Source organism: Callospermophilus lateralis, chromosome 11, assembly GCF_048772815.1.
Source record: "Callospermophilus lateralis isolate mCalLat2 chromosome 11, mCalLat2.hap1, whole genome shotgun sequence".
NCBI classification, from domain to species: domain Eukaryota; kingdom Metazoa; phylum Chordata; class Mammalia; order Rodentia; family Sciuridae; genus Callospermophilus; species Callospermophilus lateralis.
The window spans coordinates 24,840,980-24,862,388 of record NC_135315.1 but is presented as its reverse complement, the minus strand read 5'-3'; the positions used below and the strand labels follow the sequence as shown (position 1 = coordinate 24,862,388).

Below are 21,409 nucleotides of genomic sequence, written 5' to 3'. Positions count from 1 at the left end.
ATGAGATCCTGCCAGGGATGTAGTTCAGTGGTAGAGTGTCCCTTGGTTCAATTCCTAGTACCCCTCCAAAAAAATTCTTAGGGTTCACAGCTGCACCTGGGTCTTGGGTCCTGGAGTGGGCATGGACCTGCCCCTCTCACCCCCAGTCTGTCAGCCCCAAGGCAGAGAACAAGAGGAGAATGCATTGGTTCCTTAACACCTTCTCCTTGAGAGAGTCTCTTGCATTTGACAGGTGTCAACCAGCGGCATATGCTGGGAGGATACCAGGAGAAAGACAGGATGTGGGCCCCTTATCAAGGACTACAGTAGATAAGGGAGACCCACACCTAGGGCTCAGGCCAGGAAGCAAGGACATGGGCAGCTGGGTGGCCATCGCCCCCAGGCCTAAGCGGCACAGTATTGGTTTTTTTTGTGTTTTTAAAAATTTTTTTTTTAGAGAATTTTAATATTTATTTATTTATTTTAGTTTTCGGTGGACACAACATCTTTGTTTGTATGTGGTGCTGAGGATCGAACCCAGGCCGCATGCATGGCAGGCGAGTGCGCTACTGCTTGAGCCACATCCCCAGCCCAGCGGCACAGTATTGTAAACGAGAAATTTTTTATGGAATGAGTGAATGAAGAGTGAGCCAGGAGCCCCTGCAAGGTGAAATTGTGGGGAGTCAAAGGGGGACACAAAGGCTTCCAGATGAGGGGAGTCAGGAGCTGGTCTGGGACTTGGCCCCTGGGCAAGAAGAGCCTGGAAGCAGCTCAGAGGTGGGGGACATCAGGCAAGAAGAGCTAGGGCCGGGGGCAGGGAGCTGGGGAAGGAGAAGACTGAGGGTCACTAGAGGGGTGGGGCTGATGCAGAGTGCCAAGGACAAAGCTCAGAGGCACACACTGAAGGTGGCTTCTTTTCCCTACTCTATGGGCAGAATGTCAGCCTCTCTGCGCTGGTGCAGCAGTCTTGGAGGCTCAGGCGGTGGATGGGCTTAGAACCTGAGCCTATGATCAGCTTAGGCATCAGAGATTTGGGTTTCCAGACCATCTGCTTTATCCAAAGATTTTCAGCTGATGAAGAGCTAGGAGGCTCAAACACCATCTTGCCTGGGTCTTGGAGAAGTGACTTGGAGTGCTCTTCTCGGCAGGTGAGGGGGCTGAGGTCTTACTGGGCGGGGATCTAGACTTAGTATGATCAAGGTTAGGCACCAGGCAGGTCTTTTGGATTACCCTGCAGTGATGATAATAATGACATTGTTATCAGTGATAATAATTAGGAGAAATGTGTTATGTTCATTGTGTGCTAGCCAGTGTATTAAATATTGCATATGCAATAGTTCCTTCTCCTTCTCCTCCTCTTTCTCCTCCTTTTCTTTTTCTTCCTTGAGACTGAATCTCCAGGGATGGTATACCCTGATCCCAGCCCCCCCTTTTTTTTTTTTTTTTGTGAGACAGGGTCACCCTAAATTGCCAGGGCTAGACACAAACTTGTGATCCTCCTGCCTCAGTTTCCCAAGTCACTGGGATTCAAGGCGTGTGCCACTGTGCCCTGCCATATGCATTATTTTCCCACTTCTCACAACAATCCTGTGAGGTAGGTACTATTATTATAATACCTATTTCACAGATGGGGAAACTAAGATTCAGGGAGATTGAATGTCTTGCTTTAGGCAGGCAGTGAGGAAGCAGCAGAGCTGGGCCCCTGCTCCTAACACTAGGCTGTACTGTCCCCTGCCAGGACTGGAGACAACAAAAAATGTCTACCTGAATCATTTTGTGGAACAGGAGATATGCTTCCCAAGTCTTCCTTGCTGAAAGAAACTCATTTTTTTCTTCCTTCTCTGTTTCCTTCTTAGACAGGTCCTTATGCAAAAGCAAAGACTGTGCCTCCCCTATCAGACTGAGGGCTTCCTCTCCTCCTGACCCTACGCTCAGGATGGGACAGTGGGTGGAGGGATGGAGTGAAGACATATCTAACAATGACCTGACCTGAGGGATGCTGCTGGGGAGAGGGTAAAAGTTGAGGTACGGAGGGAGTTGGAAGAGCTGATGGGATCCATAATCCTGATTGCTGAACCCTTTCCAGGGCCAGGTCTCTTTAGGGCAAAATGGCGCAAGATCTCAGTGAAAAGGAGCTACTGAAGATGGAAGTGGAACAGCTAAAGAAAGAAGTGAAGAACACAAGAGTTCCGGTGAGCCTCCTCTCCCCTCCCTCCTCTCCTTTTCTCTGTTACTTCCTGTTCTGGATGGATCTGTGATATGAAGGAGGAAGTGACGATAAGGGGATAGTGGGGTCTTTCCTGGGTAGCAAAGGAACCAGGAAGTGCCTCTGGGTTGGGGTAGGATGTGAAAGGAGGCTGGATTTGATCCGTGGGAAAGGTGCCACAGTCCCCTGGGCACAGGAGAAATGACCATGGAGCCCTGTGTGTGTCCAGGTCTGTCTCTAACTGGGCCTGGCCAAGCATCCCAGAAGGTCGGGTCAGGGTTTGAGGGCCAGGTCAAGGCCTCCTACCTACCTCTCCCTTTCACCTTTCTCCTTTTTGGCCTCCATCCCTACCTTGTCCAGAAGCCTGTTTCCCTGGGACTGACCAAGTCATGGATCTTGAGAAATAAACACGGAGTATGATCATATTTTGTGTCCTCACAGATTTCCAAGACAGGAAAGGATATCAAGGATTATGTGGAGGCCCAGGCAGGGAACGACCCTCTTCTCAAAGGCGTCCCTGAGGACAAGAATCCCTTCAGGGAGAAAGGCTCCTGCGCGATCAGCTGATGGCTCTGGGCACCTCCCCCTGCGTGTCTGTCCCTCCTCAGCCAGGACCCAAGTGTTCTGGGAACCCAGAAAACTAGTGATTGTTCACCTTCTCTTGTCACGGAATCAGTAAAGATACTTGAATGAACGCGTTGTGAATCTATTCCCTGGCCCCACCTTCCTCCCTGTCCTCCTGCTGGGTCACTGAAGACCCCACTTTCGAAACACCCTGAGCTTTGCCTGAGGAAGTACCTTGGGGCCCCAGAGGACAGTCCTGGGAAGCATTAGCTACTCCCCAAACCCCTCCATGCTTTCCCTTCCCCCTCTTTTAGGGAAAAAGCTTTTCCACATGGTTTGGGTTGGGAGCTGGGGTTGGGGGGTCCTTTACCACATCTCATGTCCTGCCTGTCCTGTGATCCTCTTTCTAGTCATTTAGATGCCCCCAAATGGCCTGATGACACGAACATTTTTTTTTTCTTTTTGGCACCAGGGATTGAACCCAGGGATGCTTTACCACTGAGCCACATCCCCAGCCCTTTTTATTTTTCATTTTGAGACAGGGTCTTGCTAAGTTGCTGAGTCTCCATAATTGTTGAGGCTGGCCTGGAACTTGAGCGCCTCCTGTTTCAGACTCCCAAGTTGCCCAGATTACAGGCGTCTACCACTGTGCCCAGCCAACAGAGAGTTTGTAAAGTTGTGATTTCGTGATTTATTTAAAATTGCTGAGGGTCTTATGTGCTGAGCTCTAGGGTTAAAAGTATGAGCAGGATGAACATGGTTCCTATCTTCATGGAATTTGGTGGAGAAGACATGAATCAATTTACAATTAAATCAATAAATGCTACAATGGGAAAGTCAAGGGCAGTGCAGGAACAACAGTAGATGGACACTCAGGGCAATGAACAAGGTCAGCATGGATGCCCCTGGAGGGACTGCAGAACGAGACTGGAGAGGGAGATCAGGGTCAAGTCTTGAAGGACCTTCCTGAGTACTCAGTTAAGAACTTTTTTTTTTTCTTTTTGGCCAGGAGTTGAACTCAAGGGTGTTTAAACTCCTGAGCCACATCCCAGACCTTTTTATTTTTTATTTTGAGACAGGGTCTCACTAGGTTGCTTACAGCCTTGCTAAGTTGCTGAGGCTGACTTTGAACCTGTGATCCTCCTGCCTCAGCCACCTGTGAGCAGCTGGAATCACCACATCTGGCCAAGAACTTTCTTCTTCATCTGAAGGACAAGAAGAAGCACAGCAAAGTATTTAAGCAACCAAGTGCCGCAGTCCGGCTGCAGCAAAATATCCGGGGGGGGGGGGGGGGGGGGGGGGTGTGACGAATAACTTGTGTACGTTGATGCAGCAGGAATGGAAGCCGTTTATTGTAGGACAACAGAGGTATTTATACATTTTGCACAGCTTATCTTAATTAGCATAAACTAGATACAGCAGTCAACCAATCAGAAATCTCCACACTTAATGGCTCGCTTTTGTTACTTTACGAACCACTCCCTCTGGCATTTTGCCAGGCGCCATCCAGACTTGTTTACAGACTCTAACAACCAAGGGACAGGCTTCACCTATCAGAAGAGGCTGGATCATGCCAAGGACTGGGGACACATGGTGGGTGAAACTGACTATCTGAAGGGTCTACAGATAAGCAGACACCCAGGGAACCGTGTGCATGTCCTGTGTATGGAATAGGACACAGCCCGCAGGAGGGCTACCTAATCCAGCTGAATGGGTGCGTTAGATTCTGGCAGGAAGGGCAGGAGAGGCCTCCAGAAGGAAGTGATGGGGGTGGGGGGTTGTAAATGAGTGGCCAGATGGCACTCCTGGCTGAAGGGGCAGTATAAGCATAGGCATCGTTAGGACAAAAAAATATAATTGTGGTTTGAATGGAAACAACAAGCAGGTTGGAGTTGGAATATCAGGAGAGAGGCCCAGATTCTCAGGATACGCTGCTAGAGATGTGGGGCTGGAGGTGACCAGGGGAGGGTCTCACTTGCTGATCCCAGCCTTATCTGCTGGGAGTGACTTAGTGGTATCAGAAGGAGATTTGCTCTTGACACGATAGAAAGGGGAAAGAGGGAGGAGCAGAGAGGCAATTAAGGAGGTGACCATTCCATCCTGGGAGAGGTGAGAAAGCCTGAATTAGGACAGTGGCCATGTGGCAGGTTGTTGGGTGGTAGGTTGAAGAGTTGGAAATAAAGTTTTCAGATCTCGATGTCTTATCGAGTGGTGAGTTTTTAAGGATGATATCCAAGCCCCTGGCTTGGAGAATTTACTAGATAGGATTGAAAGCAAATGTCTGAAAACAAATCAAATGTACACCATGATCATCGTAGGTACAGCTGCAGTGTCACCTCCCTTCCCCACAGCCTGAAGGCAGAGTAAGGGTAAGTTCAGGTGAGGTCGTGGTCAGAACCCTGTATCTCCACTTCATGATAGCATCCTGGCTCCATCTCGCCACTGTGCAACCCAGAGTGAGTTCAGTCAGCCTCAATATACCCAGTTGAAGAGAAGGAAAAGAAGAGGACTGAGAACATCATTTATTGCAATAATTCTTATCTCAGAAAATGGGAAAGGGAAATACTCCACATGGTTCCATTAAGAAAGGAGAAAGAGGCTGCTCTCTTCCTCTCCTTTTCTTCCCCATTGGCATCCCCCCAATAAAATCTCTTGGTTGAAAAAAAGAAGAAAGGAGAAAGAGATGGGGCCGGCCTCATGTTGTCATAGGCCACGTGGCTATGCGTCTTTCTGCCTACCTGGCCTGGCCCTTCTCCTTCCTTCAGGTAGAACCTCCTCGAATGGGTGCTTAGTCCCAGAGGTGACTGTAACTTTCTTCCTGAGAGGTTGGAGCCCTCCTGGGACTCCGCACAGAGAAGTGGTTTATTCAGCTTGCTTTCACTCAAAGTGGCCCAGATGATCTCTGGCTCCTACATCCCTTTCCTGGTCACCCTGAGGTATGGTAACAGCCGGAATCTCAAGACAGGACACCAGCCCAACACTCTGACTCCTTTCCTGTCTTTTTTTTTATTTGTTTGTTTATTTGACATCAAGAGCCTCAAAATGCCAAGTAGAGATCTCAGCCTCCATTTGAAGGAACCACACTGCTGTGTCCGACAGCAGCATTCCTTCCTGCCATGCCCACACCTCACACGGCAGAGTGAGGATGGAAGTGATCATTCTAAGAGTGGGCCATTTTTTTTAGAAGGGGCGGTGGGGGGGCAGGATCCAGGGGCACTTAACCACTGAGCAACACCCCAGCCCTTTTTATTTTGAAACAGGGTCTTGCTTAGTTACCTAAGGCCTTGCTGAGTTGCTGACTTTGAACTTGCTGGGACTAAAGGCGTGTGCCATCAAGCCCAGCAAGAGGGGGCCATTGTTGTCATCCAAGACATCCATCCCAACCTTGATCCCATAGATCCTTAAATTTTTTAGGTGTGAAAGGAGAGCACCGTTTAGGGCCGGAAGTGTAGCTTATTGGTAGTGCTTGCCTAGTGTGTCCCCAGCACCAGGAAAAAAAAAAAAAGGAAAGCAAGCAAGCACTGTGTCTTATCACTGGTTCAATTCAGAACACATCCAGCAGATTTTCAGACAGCACGTCATCATCTGTGCACAGCAGGGTTTCCCAGCTAGGCTGGTGGCACCACATTGGGTCTTTTTTGTGGGGGGAACAGGTACCAAGGATTGAGGGGCACTGGACCACTGAGCCACTTCCCCAGCCCTATTTTGTATTTTTTTAGAGACAGGGTCTCACTGAGTTGCTTAGCACTTTGGTTTTTGCTGAGGCTGGCTTTGAACTCCCAATACTCCTGCCTCAGCCCCCAAGCTGCTGGGATTACAGGCATGCACCACTGTGCCCGGCCACATTGGGTCTTTACCAGTGATAGTCATCCTATCACTTTGTAGGCCACCTGCTTCCAGATGCTGGACCCATGATGAGATTAGTGGATGCTTTCAATATTACCTGCTTTCTTTCTTCCTTTCCTTCCTTTTTTTTTTTTTCTTCAGTGATTTTATTTTGAAATAATTTTAGATTTACAGAGGAGCTGCGGAGATACCATGGAGAGTTCCCCTATGTCCTTCATCTGTTTTCCCTAATGTTAGCCTCTTACATAACCATGGCACTTTCATTAAAACTAAGAAATTAACACTGATCCAATGCTATTAACTAAGATCTAGACTTTATTTATACTTCCCCAGCTTCTTCACTAATGTCATACTTTTTTTTTTTTTTTTTCTCCCCAGGATTCACACTACATCTAGTGCTTTGCTTCTTTTGCTGGGAAGAGATTTTTGGCTAAACACAACATGGCCCAAGATGCCATGGCCTTTAGAAGGCACTCCATAAATCTGTACATGTTGGTGTTGGCAGGAACATAACACAGAAAATGCAAACCCAATTTCTTTTCTTTTTCTTTTCTTTTTTTTTTTTTTTTTTGGTACCAGGGATTGAACTCAGGGGCACTTAACTACTAAGTCATATCTCAGCCCCCCCCCCTCCATTTAAAAAAAATATTTTTAGCTGTAGATGGACATAATACCTTTTTTTCTTATTTATTTATTTTTATGTGGTGCTGAGGACCAAACCCAGTGCCTCACAAGTGCTAGGCAAGTGTTCTGCCACTGAGCCACAACCCCAGCCCATCATCCCAGGACTTCTTATTTTTTATTTTGAGACAGGGTCTCACTAAGTTGCTTAGGGCCTTGCTGAATTGCTGAGGCTGGCTTTGAACTCATGATCCTCCTGCCTCAGCCACCCAAGCTGCTGGGATTACAGGGGTGGACCACTGTACCCAGTTAAACCCGGTTTTTGAATAAGTGCCTACTCCAATGAGGACAATTCTCTGTTCCTTCCAGGGAATTGGCTGGTTGACCTGAGGTCTGGTACTGTAAGAGGGGCTCATGGCTGTCACCATTGCTGGCTCAATAGGTACTGGTAGAGCCAGGGTGGCCATAATGAAGAAAATTCCATACTCTTCTTCCCACGAATAATCTCCTTTCCTTCTTCTCTAGCTGTTTAGTTTCATGAGAACTAGCCAGCCCAGTGGTCAGCAGGTCTCTGAGTTAGGAAGAACCTCCTCTGCTGGGTTCTTCTGGGAAACATCCCCAGTACAAATACTTTCAGTCTCTGGACTCGCCTTAAAGTGAGTTCAGCCTCAATAGCTCTCTACAGGTCTCCTGTCTTCTGTCCTTCAATTATGCTCCAAGACCTTGATCATCTAACCAGAATCTTAGCTGCTTCCCAGGAGTCAGACAAGATGCAATTCTTTTCTCTGCTGACCGCTAGGGCAACTTAGAGAACAGCAGTTCCCAGAGAAATGGGAAGAATTATGATCCAGCCACTCAGATCAGGAACTGAATTGGGCAGGTAGAGTTAGAATGGAGAGGTGATAACTAATTAGAACAGATTTAAAAAGTTAAAAAAAAATGGAGAGGTGACAACTGAAGAGATCATCAGGAAGTAACATTTTCAACTTTTTTTTTTTTTTGGTGGCATTGGGGATGGAACCCAGGGCCACCTCCTTGAGACTGAATAGAAGACAGAGAGGACGCCTTTACCAACTTAATCATTTCTTCCTGGATGACTGGGTGAATGGTATTAAACCCAGTGGATCCCGATCCCCGATCCCCACCAGGTGATTCTCTGTGCCTCCCTTGGCTTCTCCTCCCTTGGCTTCTCCTCCCTCCCCTAGGGCCCCCGTTGAGAATCACTGAGGGGTGGTAGCTGGCATTGCGAGAGTATCCAAGATTGCTCAAGAGGGCTGTGTGTGACAGGGGCCAAGAATAGAATTTGAAGGAACCCCAGCGGCTGAGGCTGGGTGGAGGGGGAAAGGAGATGAAGAGGATCAAGAAGGGAAGGCCGGGAGGGCCGGAGGTGTGAGTGAGCAAAGCAGAGACCCAATAATCGACATTTAGATGATCCTAGTCAGTAAAATGATGTCAAGCCAGGAGGAAGGAGGAAAAAGGAAGGAATGCTCTTGAACTCTGGAGTTCCTGGTCAAATAATACAGAGCCAAGTTTCAAAATCCCTATTACCTTCCTTCCACACCCCCCTGGGGACTCCCAGGACACATCCCTCGGTGTCAAGGAGGGGAGAGGGACAGTGGAGTGGTTAGAGTGGCCTCGGCTCGTGCATGATGAGGCAATCTCACCTAGGAAGCTGGAAGGGGAGAGATGTAAAATGTTAGGAAGTAACATTTCTTGTTCGTGGGACAGGACTGTGTCTGTGTGGCACCTTGGTGCTGTGGGCAGAGGATGATTAACCCACCATGACATCAGGCCTGAAGAAGGTCCGTTGTTGCCCCCTGCTCCTCGTCCCCGATTCTCTACCTCAGCTTGATGCCTGGGACAAGACCAACTTCATGTGTATTCCAGCTGTGGGGTTACACAGGGCCCCATGCTTAGAGGGGCCTGTGCTAGAGGCGGGTGGAAAATGCTCTACTGTCACTGTCTTGAAATTCTCAATAATTTTTGAATAAGGACCTTACATATTATATAAAGTATATAAGTATATAATGTAATATATTATATGATATGTCTGGTCCTACGTAGGGGAGATAGGTGCCCCGGGTGGATGGAGGTGGCAGGATGCTTATCCAGGGGCTGGGTATAAGGGGGACTTCTGGTCAGCATGAAAATGACCCTGCTCCTGGGCTCCTCCAGCATTCCAGACAGTGTTCCTGGGAGAGGGAGGAGTGGGGAGGCGGATACCCCATGGGCCCCTCTGATTTCTGACTCTCCACAGACCAGGGAAATGGAAGGGTGCATGACTCATCCTCCACAGTGTCAGGGCCCGGGAATTAGGAACCAGGAGGCCAGGAGAGCAGAGAGCAATGAAGAGCCTCACGAGGATTTGGCTCTTCCTGGCCCCTGCCCCCACCTAATCATGCTAATTCCAAACCACACTAATTCCTGTTGATTCTACCTTCTAAAGCCCTCACACATTTATCTGTTTATCATTTTGCTCCCTCTGCCTTGCCCTTAAAGATCCATGACCAGCTCCCAACCCCACTCATAGTTCCAGAGCCTCCTGAGAACGCCCCTCTGGCCCACCAGCTGCAGCCTGCTCTTCACCTTGTGGCTAGCGTGTTCTCTGTGGTTCCCTTGCTTGAAACCTTTCTTGACTCTCCACTCTATAAGATCAAGTCAAGGCTCCTAGGGACCAAGAACATCCAGGCCCTACCCCGTGGGGCCCCTGCTCACCCTAACCCCTGGCCTCCACTCATTAACATGGAGTGCCTTTCAATTTCTTGACAGATTCATGCCTTAAACACCCTTAATCCTGTGACTTTTCTTTATCTGGCTAATTCACATAGTAAGTCACAGCTAAGTTAAGCATCCTGTGAGCTTCCTCTGGCTCCCTGAGTACCTGAGACTTTGTGACTGAATAGAGGAACTCAAATGGTAGATGGTTCCAAATTCAAGAGGTGCAAAAAGGAGGCAGTAGCCAGACACAGTGGTGCACACCTGTAACCCCAGCGGCTCAAGAGACTGAGACAGGAGGATCGCAAGTTCAAAGCCAGCCTCAGCAATTTAGTGAGGCCCTAAGCAACTTAGTGATACCCTGTCTCTAAATAAAATATAAAAAAGGGTTTGGGATATGGAACCCTGGGTTCAATTTCCAGTTAAAAAAAAAAATGTCTGGAGGGGGTGCCGCAGTCAGTCCCTTTCTCTTCTCTTTCCCTCTGGTTTCATTAGAGAAGCTAATGTTTCCAGATTCTGTCATAACCTTCCAGAGATGTTTTGTGCAAACATAAGCCAATCCAGAGAAATACTCGCTATACAAATGGCACACTTATATGCTATTCTGAGATTTTTGTGGAGGTTTCCTTTTTGAAAGCTCACCTGGCTGGATTTCATCTACATTTGTGCCCACATATACTCCTGAACCTACCGTTGTACACTGTATGTTAGTCTTTGTTTTGGATCAAGATTTCAAGTTCCTTGGGCTAGGCTTGTGGTTCAGTGGTAGAATACTCGTTTCCCAGGTGTGAGACACTGGGTTCAATCCTCAGCACCACATAAAAAAAAAGAAATAAAAATAAATAAATAAAAAGATTTCAAGTTCCTTGAGGGCAGGGATCAAGTCTTGCTTTATTTTGTATTTCCTCAAACCTGGTGGGTGCTTGGCTAACTGGCGTGAAACAGCATTCTGTAACTCACCCTGCCCCCTGGCACTGTGCACCAGGAAGTGTGAGTGTTGTACACACATTATCTCATGTCCAAATGAGTAAACAAAGAAGATGAAAACTGGACAGCGCTGGGAACCCAGCAGAAGGGAGAGTCCAGACTAGGCACAGACCTGGCTGGGCTGTTGGTTGGATGTCAGGTGCTGCCCTCTGCTGGTGACTCTGATCAGGGACGACGTACTGAAGGTACTACTTTCTAGAAAATGTCAACCCCTGGTGCTCCTAACCAAAATAAAACCTTTGGAAGGGGCTCCTTTGGAAGGGACTGTCTGAGGGACAGAGGAAAAGAAAGGGGAGAGAGGGAAAGGTAGTGGGAGAGGGAGAAGGAAGGAAGGAGGGAGGGAAGGAGAGAGAGAGGGGTGTGTTCTCCTCTCAGCTATTGGGGATAGAAAAAGGAGATGAGAGCTTCAGATAATCTGGAGCTAGGAGGAAGAGAACAGTGGGGATGATAGTGAGCTCCCAAATGTTTTGCAAACTGTGAGCTATAAAATCAATTTGGTAAATTGTGAGATCTATGATATATATAATATTACATGTGTAAGGGCATATATTATTTTCTTAAACTTTTGTTTCTGTGTGTATACGTGTGTACAGGCTTGTGAGATGAAATAGATGATCTTATTGAGGGTTTTGGTGCAAATGAACAAACAAACAAACAAAATGGTGAAAGTCCTGGGAGAAAGAAATGATGAAAAAGCTCATGTTGAGGAAAGCCCTGAGCTGGGGGTGAGAAGTAACAACAGAAAGGAACTTGGCAAGAAGGCAACATACCTTTTATAGAGCCCGATTTCCACCTGAGAACAGAAATTTTCCTACAGGCACACTGACAAAGTGTTTCTTTGAGCCTCCCCGGAAGATTTCCAATCACTAGAAACCCAGTATTTCTCAAGACTGATGTGTTGATGGACAACTTGAATTGTTAGAAAATTCTTCCTATTTGCCCCTCAAACTTCCACTCCAAACCAAGATTCATCTATTTTATTGCATGTAGTTGTTCATTTGTTTTTGTTGTTATATAATATCAATTTATGCATAGGCATTCTGCTACTTAAGGACATTTAAGTTCTTTTCTAATTTTTGGTTTTTATCTTGCCAATAACATTCTTAAACATGCCTCTAGGTAGACATGTACACATATTTCTGTATTTGGACTGGAATGAAATTCTAGGTCATAGGGTATGGGCATCTCCAACTTTAGTAGTAAATGTTGAAGTGTTTCTCACCAATATACTCTTGTGAGGATTCAAATTATTCCATGTTCTTGATAACCTTCAGGTTGTAACCTGGTGAGTGTATAGTGGTATCTGATTGAACTTTTAATTTGCATTTTTGTGTTGATGAATGATCTTTTCCATTTTTTTCTTTTTCTTTTTTCTTTCTTTTTTTTTTTTTTTGTGGTGTTGGGGATTGGACCCAAGGCCTTGTGCATGTGAGGCAAGCACTCTACCAACTGAGCTATATTCCTAGCCCTGCATCTTTTAATATGTATTTTGGTTATTTGGGGTTTCTAACAGTGAAGCCCATTCAAACCTTTTATTACTTTTCTCTTAGTTTTACTATTTTTCTGTAGATCTTTTTTCTTATTCATTTTAAGGACTTCTTTATAAGTTATGCATTAAAAATATCTTTCCCTATTCTGTGTTTTATCTTTTCAATTTTTTTTGTGTGTGTATATACATGCACTGGGGATTGAGTCCAGGTTTCCGGTAGCTTGCATGCTCTACCACTAACGTCCATCTCCAGCTTTTTTCACTTTCTTTTGATAAGAACATACAGTATCACTCTAATATGATGAAGTTTAGCGAGCCTTCAGAACCTTCTGTATCTTTTATAAAGCCTTTTCTTACCCTGAGATCATAAAGATATTCACATACCTTGTCTTTCAAAAGCTTTTTGCTTTTTCTTGGAATTGAAATCTATACTTTTCTGGGATTTATTGCTGTGTTTAGCACAAGTTAGGGAGGAATCTGATTTCATATGGGCACAACTGTCCTAGAACCATCTATTTAAAACCAGGTCCTTTCCCCCATTTCTCTGTTGTGCCACCTTTTAAATAAATCAATTGTCCAACTAGGCGGGGCTGTATCTTGATTCTCTTCTATTCTGTTCCATTGGTATGTCTGTCTATGTTACACGAATATCACACTATCTTAATTCCTATGGTATACAGTTGATATACTCTCTGGCACAACAAATCCACCCACCAATCATGCTTAGAAATTTTTTAAGCTGGGATGGCTCATACACGCAGATCCATTCAAACGTTTAAGGAGTGTGTGGGTCGGGCGGGGAGGAGGGGTGCTCAGGGGAGAGATGGGGAGACCAAGGATCCTCTGTTTCCATGGTATCCTCCCAAGGGGTGGGAACATATAACCACAGTGCCAATCACCCTGGAGGGAGATCATAAATGCGTCAACCAGCTCCCTTGTCACTTATCCCACAGGGACGAACACTTTTCAAAACCCAGTTACTAATCCAAAGAAGACAACACTCTATTCCATCTCTTCCACACTGACCTAGAGGTACGCTCTTTCCCGCAAATTACATGCGCCCTGTCCGCATCCTCAATTCCGCTCCTGGACAGATTCGCCTACAGGTGTGCCGGACCCTGCTGGGGATCCTTTAGAGATTCCCGTCCTCCGCTAGGGAGAAACAGCCCATGGATGTGAAACCGGCCACCAGAGACATCCTGACGGGGTAAGGCGGGGTAAGCTCATTCTCTACGGACCTGCGTTACAACTGAACGACACAGACAACCTCGCAGGCTGAGCAGGGTCAAACTAGGTGAACACTGTCTCCCCACACCACCGTACACACAGCTTTGTGGAACCAGAGCCTGGTTATTGCTTGTGACCAATTGGAGTCCCGCGAGCGCCGTTTCCCCGCCTCTGGCTCTATCCGGCCACTTGATTGGCGCCTCACAGAGCACTCGCGTATAGAACTTGCACAGTAGCCAATAGGAGGAGGAGTCCCGCGGCTCTCGCGGAAGAGTGGGCCTTTAGGCGCGCTGATTGCTGCAAGGCCCCGCCCGGAGCTGCAGCTTCGGGATCTTTCGGGTTCTTTCGGCTATTCCCCTCCAGGGCAGTCACGTTCAGTCTCCGATCAACACGTTTATTTTTCATGCCCGATTCTCGCGCCTGCGCACTGTAACACCAATGATGGCCCTGAAATGAAAGTGTGTTGAGGGGGCGGGGTGTGACCCTAAACGGAGGTTCACCAAGTCTGGGAGTGCAGGGCAAAGCCCGAGGTAGTCGCTGCCACCTAAGGTCCCCAAAACAGAAACTGTTAAAGACCAAAAGGTTTACTGAGGTCCCACCGAGATTTGAACTCGGATCGCTGGATTCAAAGTCCAGAGTGCTAACCATTACACCATGGGACCTGCTGGCTGCTTTAGGCAGCCGGGAGTCTTCTCAAGCCACGTGGCCTGCTAGGCGGCTTTTCCAAAGTGCCACCGCCTAGGCGGCTAGGTGCTGGGCCCAGGGCCAGACTGGCGAACCGAAGCGCAGCAGGGAAACCTTCCACGTCCCTCTAGTTCCAGGCGTTCCTGATCCGCGAGTGTCATCTTTTCCTGCTGCTCTTCCTGCATTCCTTCAGGGATCAGGCCCTGCGCCAAGAGTCCGGAGGCCGTGAGTTGGCGGCGACGCTGGGTCGGACTGGGTCAGGAGAAAGTCCCTGGCCGAAGGAGCGGCACACGCAGTTTGGTCTTCGTTCTTGTTTATTTATTCATTTATTTATTTATTTACATTGCGGGCTCCGTGCGCGGGACGTTTTGGCCCAGCGAGGAGGGAAGCGGACTGGCACGTTAGTGGGACAGCGGTTCAAACCCCAGAAGCACCTGCGATGGGCAAGCGGAGACTTGAGTAGTGCGCCCCTGCGTCTGGCTCCTGGGCTACTAGCGCGACGCCAGTTTAAAGTTAACCAGATTTGCATTTATGCGCCTTCTCCACTTTTGCTTGCGCTTTCAGAGTGGCTCAGAGGGACTCTTGCCCGGCCCCCCCGGCCCCCAAAATGCTCACCTGATGGGCGACCTGGCTTTAATCGCTTAGGCTACAAGATCAGTTGAAGAAGATACTCCCCCTCTGGCCTCTCCTATAAGTTGACTGAGATGTAAACACGTTTCTGCAGATCAGTCTGGCAGCGGATAGAATTTCGTGCGCCATTTGACTCAACAATTTCACCTTTGGACTTGATCCTATTGGCATAGTAAGACTAGTGCCAAGATATAAGTTCAAGGATCTCCTCAACTATGGTGTTCATTATAGTGTAGTGTCAATTGGTAAATAATGAAAATATATATGCAATAAACACTGTGTGAATTTTAGGGAATATTTTATTATATTGACATGAAAGACATCCGTGCCTAAACAAACCAGACAAAACAAAAAAATATATTTACCAATTAGCATATATAATAAACTCCCACTTATGTAGAAATAGAAAGGCTATTCACATGTTTAACGAAAACCTGCCATTTATTTTGCTGTATGACATCTGACTCACTTTCTGGAAGAATCTGACTTTGTGTGGGTCTAGGTGACAGCCAGGGCTATGCCCCAAGGTAGATATACTCACTCTCTGGGCTTCTGGCACTCAGAGCAGAAGTGCATGTCCTTAGTGTGAGCCACCCGGATTTGTAATCCTGATGCCTAGAAGCAGGGATATTTTAGAACTTGTTCTGCTGGTGATGATGGCTGTGGCACCCAACATCCACAGGGCAGTGTGAGCAGCTATGCCAAGTCCACTGGTAACACAGTTGGCATTCTTAGGAGACTGCCCAGTATCCTGACCTTAGCTGGGGGGTTCCTGGCTGCCTGGGTCCCCTGAATTCTTGCCCATTTTCCTGAATTTGTTTTTTCAGTCTTCCTCTGATGGTTATGAGTGATCTGATATCTTTCTAATAAATCCCTTTTCTGCATAATTCTTTATTATGACCTTTAGTCAAGAACCCAGTTAGCCCAAATCTGAAAAGCTCTGTTGACGATAGTTATCTCTGGGGAGTAAATTTATGAGGGTCTTTATGTTTTATGATTGAAAACATTCTTATAATTTATATATTATCAAAATAAACATTAAGGATTTTTCCTTTAGAGGAACATCCACCACCACCCCCCCAAAAAAAATCTATAGCAAAGAGTGTTCTTCTATTAAGACTGGGGTTGAGGGCTGGGGTTGTGGCTCAGCGGTGGAGCACTCACCTAGCATGTGCAAAGCCCTGGGTTCAATCCTCAGCACAACATAAGAATAAATAAAATAAAGGTATTGTGTCCAACTCCAACTAAAAAATAAATATTTTAAAAAATGTCTACCTTCTCTGAAGCTCAGCTTTCCTGATGGTTTACTTCTTTCTTACAAAGCCTCTGTGAGTACAAGTGAGAGTGCATTACCATTAATTTCTCAGAAGCTTACTGTAGAAATCCTGGGGTGGGGGAAGAATAGAAGTTGAGTGGATTAGATAAAGGAGAATGAAGGGAAGAGTGGAGGATAGGGATATAAAAGACAGTTCAATGAATCTGACATAAGTTTCCCATGTACATGTATGAATATACCACAGTGAATCTCAACATCGTGTACATCCACAGAACTGGATCCTAATTAGAATAAGATATATTTTGTGTTTGTAAAATATATCAAAATAGATTCTATGTCATGTATAACTAAAAAGAACTAATTAAAAAAAAAGAAATCCTAAAGAGCCAGGATTATATATCCTTTGACAATATATAAGACATATTTATTCCTTTATCATATTTAAAGATGACCCCCACGCTCACTTTTTTACCTACTCACTTGCCCTAGTTCTTCCTTTGCCTTCCCCCCCCCCACCTTCTTTCTCAGCTTGAAAAAAAATCTTCCCAGCTCAAGTGAGATAATCACTGAGATTCCCCATAGTGCATTCCCCAGGTAGCATAAAAAGATCGCCTCCCTTAGATTTTTGTCTTTACTCGCTGGAGTTACAGGTAATTGTGTAAACTACCAAGGCTGTCCCTGCCAACCTTCCTCCCTCTCCACATTGCAGGGCTGTGAATTCTTAGGGGCTAGCTCTAGGGTTTATTGGTCTTTGAATGTGGCTGGTGCCTTTCCAGTCTTGGTCACTGAATCACTCCTTAGGGACTCCAGAATCCGGGGGCAAGGAGAAGCCTTCCAGTTTGGGGGTTCCGAGACCTTTTACATCACATTAATTAATTTTAAATAACATGGAAAATATAAAAACAAACTCTAATCTTCTTTCCCTAGCATAGCTAGTTTACTTGAACATAAATCCGTAGTGTATGACATCCTAGAGATGGCAGAATGTTCCTGGGATTAGCACTTTTTAAAATATTCTGTTAAGGGCTGGAGATGAAGTGCAGTTGTAGAGTGCTTGCCTTGTATGCACAAGGTACTGGGTTCAATTCCCAGCACTACCCAAGGAAAAAGCAAAATTCTACTAAGTTTCTTGCTCGATAAAATTCCACTTTGGAATAGTTAAAGTATTCCTATTGACTTACTCTCAACCTATCCTGCTCTATGTCCTCACCACCCAGGTTAGGTGATATATGCTACAAATCACCCTATTTCCCTCTTAGAGCCCTGTTTGAACTAGACAAGCCAACAGTGCCTCCTTGTGCTTGGTGACAAGGGACGCTCTGAGTCTTCCTGGACAGCCTGGCTTACTCTTTTTTTTTTTTATCAAAGCATGAATCCACATTTCATTTTCTTAAATGTTTTCACTTTCTCTTTTAAAAATAATCATGTTGGGGAGGGGGGGAGTGTGTAAAGGGGGGAGATGGTAGAATGAGATAGACATTATTACCCCTATGTTTGGATATGAATGCACGATGGTGTAACTCTATACCATGTACAACCAGAGAAATGAAAAGTTGTGCTCCATTGGTGCAAAAAAATAAAAATAAAAATTATTTTAAAAAATTATGTTATCTTTTTAGATTATATAGGTGAAACATTTATAATGGTAAAAGTAGAAAATGCAGAAAGGCATATCTACCTCTTTGGCTAGAGAGCTGGGATCTTTGCAAGCACAAAGGCACAGCAAGGGGACATATGCAATTATACAGATTACTCAGTTTCAGTCTACGGCCATACCACCCTGAAGGCGCCCGATCTCGTCAGATTACTCAGTTTCATTATGAAAACCTTGATTATCTCTTGGCAAAATTTAAAGACCGGAGAGTTAGAATTAGTGTCTAACGTTGAGAACTAAGCAACTCAGTGAGACCCTGTCTCTAAATAAAATACAAAATAGGGCTGGGGATGTGGCTCAGTGGTTGAGTACCCCTGAGTTCAACCCCTGGTATCCCCCCACACACATTAAAAAAAAAATGATAATAAAAGAGCTGTGTGTCAACGTGAATCCTCTATGAAGGCCATTAGACAGAAATAGGGCTAAGTGGAAGAGGTAGGGTGGAGGGTTAGGGACCGCTTGGAATGTTAATGATCCTGAAACTGTTGCTAATATCTGGAACGCGGACAGTAAGTCTATCAAGACTGTTGAATTTGGGGCAAGTGTTGTGGCTCAGCGATAGAGCGCTTGTCTGGGCCCTGGGTTTGATCCTCAGCAGCACATGTAAATCAATAAACTAAAGGTATTGTGTCCAACTACAACTAAAGAATAAATATTTTAAAAAGACTGTTGAATTGTGGGAAATGGTAATGAGAGGGAACAGAGAGATGTGACTGGCAGGAGCATGAGGTTAAGGGAATAATTCTATAAACTGGGTATACTATGCTGACTCACATGTACTTTTACTTTTAAAATGCAATTTACCGCAGCCCTGCCTGCAGGATATGTTACATTCCTCAGCAAACTACCTGTAATCAGCAGGAAATGCAAGTTCAAACTCTTGATAAGAAAAACCCAAGTTACCCTAAAGTGAGGGACTTTGGGACTTTTGCAACCCTTCCACAGACCAGATCCCAGAACTCAGGGAAATAGGAATAATCCTTCCTCACCATTAAAAAATCTGTAAGAACAGGTTCTATTACTCATTTATTTTATTTTTTGGGGCCCTGGGGATTAAACCCAGGACTCATGCATGCTAGGCAAGCACTATACCATTGAGTTGTATCCCTAGTCCATGGGCCAAAGTGACCTAGAATTGTCATGGTAGTAGGGATTTTAAAGTCTGATGTCATCCTACTGTCTGTCAAAAGTCAAGAGATGGGGTCAAGTGCTGTGGCACACGCCTGTAATCCCAGCAGCTTGGGAAACTGAGGCAGTAGGATCGTGCGTTCAAAGGCAGCCTCAGCACCATCAAGGCACTAAGCAAGTCAGTGAGACCCTGTCTCTAAATAAAATATAAAATAGGGCTGGGGATGTGGCTCAGTGGTTGAGTGCCCCTGAGTTCAATCCCTGGAAACCCCCACCAAAAAAAAAAAGAAAAAAAAAAGTCAAGAGATGAACCTGGGTGAGACTCTGGAAACTTTCTTGGGACCCCCAATAAAAACTGGAGGGTAAGAGAGGCAAACTGTCTCTTTTTACTTCAAGAGGACTCACTCTCTTTCTTGAGAGTGTCCCCTTTGCCCCTGTCTTATGCCTTCTCAGAAACTCATGCCTTTCACTCTGAGAGACATCTGAAATCTTCTTGACATGATTGCAAAAATTAGGATGAAGGAGGGCTTTTTGTGCTGCCTCTGATTGGCAGAAGTCCCCATGCCCAGTAGGGAAAAAACAGAATAACTGTATGTTTTAGTGATTTCATGCAGTGTTTAGAATGGTCCTGTAAGAGAGACAAACTTTATGCTGAAGGTGTCCTCTTTTAAGGTTTTAATTCTGATCAGAGTGCCCTGAAATACCAGTTTCCTGGCAGGCTTATAACTGAGTCTTGCAGACTGCAAAAACTGACTCTGCTTCAAGAGAAAGTTAGCACCAGCAGAGACAGGGGACTTCACAGGAGAATAATTTAAGCAAGAGACCAGCCTGCTGATTGCAATGTCTGAAACATTTTCTGTCCACAAAGAGGAAAAACGGGGCAAAGAGTACAAGACAGAGGCCATTCAACTGAGCATAGGTCATGCCTGTGGTTATGAGAACAGATAGATATTCCAGTCTCGGAAGTGCACAAATGTCCGGAATTGACTGAAAATGACAGGGAATCTTCAGCTTCCTCAATAACCTGACTAATTACAGTGAGTTTTTACTCCTTCTGTCACTTCCAGGCCCTTCAGCATCACTAACAGGAAGGAGATAGGTGGTTATAGGACTCAGAAAGGTCAACCTGCCCAGTGCCCACCAGATGTGGACCTGGAAGGTGAAGATCAAGGGAGCGCTTCCCAGGGAGAACCTGGAGCTGCCAGGTGGGCTGGCAAGCCACCACTCCACTGCCAACGCTTGAAATCCCTTCCTTCCCTGTGGATCATAGCACATTGCCGTCTGCCTCACCTCTGGGCTTCAAATTATTTGAGATAGTTTAAGACAGTTTGGGCCAAGTTTCTGGTGCTTGAAGGTGAAAACATTCTCAAAGATAACTTATTGTGGTAGCATTTTGTATTTTGTATCTATCAAAAATCAAAAAACAGCAGGGCGCAGTGATGCATGCCTATAACCCCAGAAGCTGAGGTAGGAGGATTGCAAGTTCAAAGCCAGCTTCAGAAAAGCAAGGCGCTAAGCAACTCAGTGAGACCCTGTCTCTAAATAAAATACAAAATAGGGCTGGGGATGTGGCTCAGTGGTTCAATGCTCCTGAGTTCAATCCCCTGTAACTCCCCTCCTCAAAATAAAAAAAAAACAACCATGTTAATTGTAATGCATTCTGCTGTCATATATAACAAATTAGAATAAAAATTAAAAAAATAAATAAAACAATCATGTTTGTATAAATATATCAAAATAGATTCTACTGTCCTGTATGACTAAAAAGAACAAATAAAAACAATAAAATACTAAAAAAAAAATCAAAAACCATATGGTGTGGAGGCACATACATGCCTATAATCCCAGCAACTCAGGAGACAAGAGAATGCCAGCCTGGGCACTTAGTGGGACCTGGTCTCAAATTAAAAAAAAAAAAAAAGGGGGGGGGGTGGGAATGTAGCTTAGTGGTAGAGTGCCCCTGGTTTAATTCTTAGTGCCATAAAAATTCCAAGCTGGGCATAGTGACAGGCATCTATAATTCCAGCACTGGGGAGGCTGAGGCAGGAGGATCACTTGAGCCCAGGAGCTAGAGATCAGCCTGGGTAACAGAGCAAGATTCCCCCAACTCTCTTTCAAAAAAGGGGAGGGAAGAGAGAAGGAAAGGGGAAGAAGGAATAAAGATAAAGGAGAAAAAAAGAAAAAGATCATAACCCCGTAGCCGGTAAGATTCCTCTCTTTGAAGATGAAAGTAACTGGAAAAAAAGAAAAAAAAAAAAAAAGTGGTCAGGAACAGAGAGGGCAGGCCTGAGCTCTCTTGGAGGCCCACACAATCATTTGGATATTTGTACCTAATTTGTCTTGGAATTTGGAGTTTAGTAGAAGGACACTTCTGTCATCAGTTTGGTCCAAGCTGTTGGTTAT

At 45.6% G+C, this 21,409-nt stretch overlaps 1 protein-coding gene and 1 non-coding gene across 2 annotated transcripts; one reads left to right on the top strand and one right to left on the bottom strand.

Moving 5' to 3' along the window:
• Positions 1-950: 950 nt before the first annotated feature.
• Gngt2 (G protein subunit gamma transducin 2) lies at positions 951-2,752 on the top strand. The gene is made up of 3 exons (XM_076871014.2): positions 951-1,127; positions 2,066-2,171; positions 2,627-2,752. Exons 2-3 carry the CDS (start codon positions 2,088-2,090, stop codon positions 2,750-2,752), a joined length of 210 nt encoding a protein of 69 aa, XP_076727129.1. The 5' UTR covers positions 951-1,127; positions 2,066-2,087.
• Positions 2,753-14,224: 11,472 nt separating this feature from the next.
• Positions 14,225-14,296, bottom strand: Trnaq-uug (transfer RNA glutamine (anticodon UUG)). Its single transcript has one exon. It is a non-coding gene; the product is annotated as a tRNA-Gln (tRNA).
• Positions 14,297-21,409: the final 7,113 nt, after the last annotated feature.

Excerpts from the sequence above, each read along its gene's own strand:
- Gngt2 (XM_076871014.2), top strand. The coding sequence starts at position 2,088 with ATGGCGCAAGATCTCAGTGAAAAGGAGCTACTGAAGATGGAAGTGGAA. Across the intron at positions 2,172-2,626 it reads TGAAGAACACAAGAGTTCCG|ATTTCCAAGACAGGAAAGGA; the intron begins GTGAGCCTCCTC and ends GTGTCCTCACAG.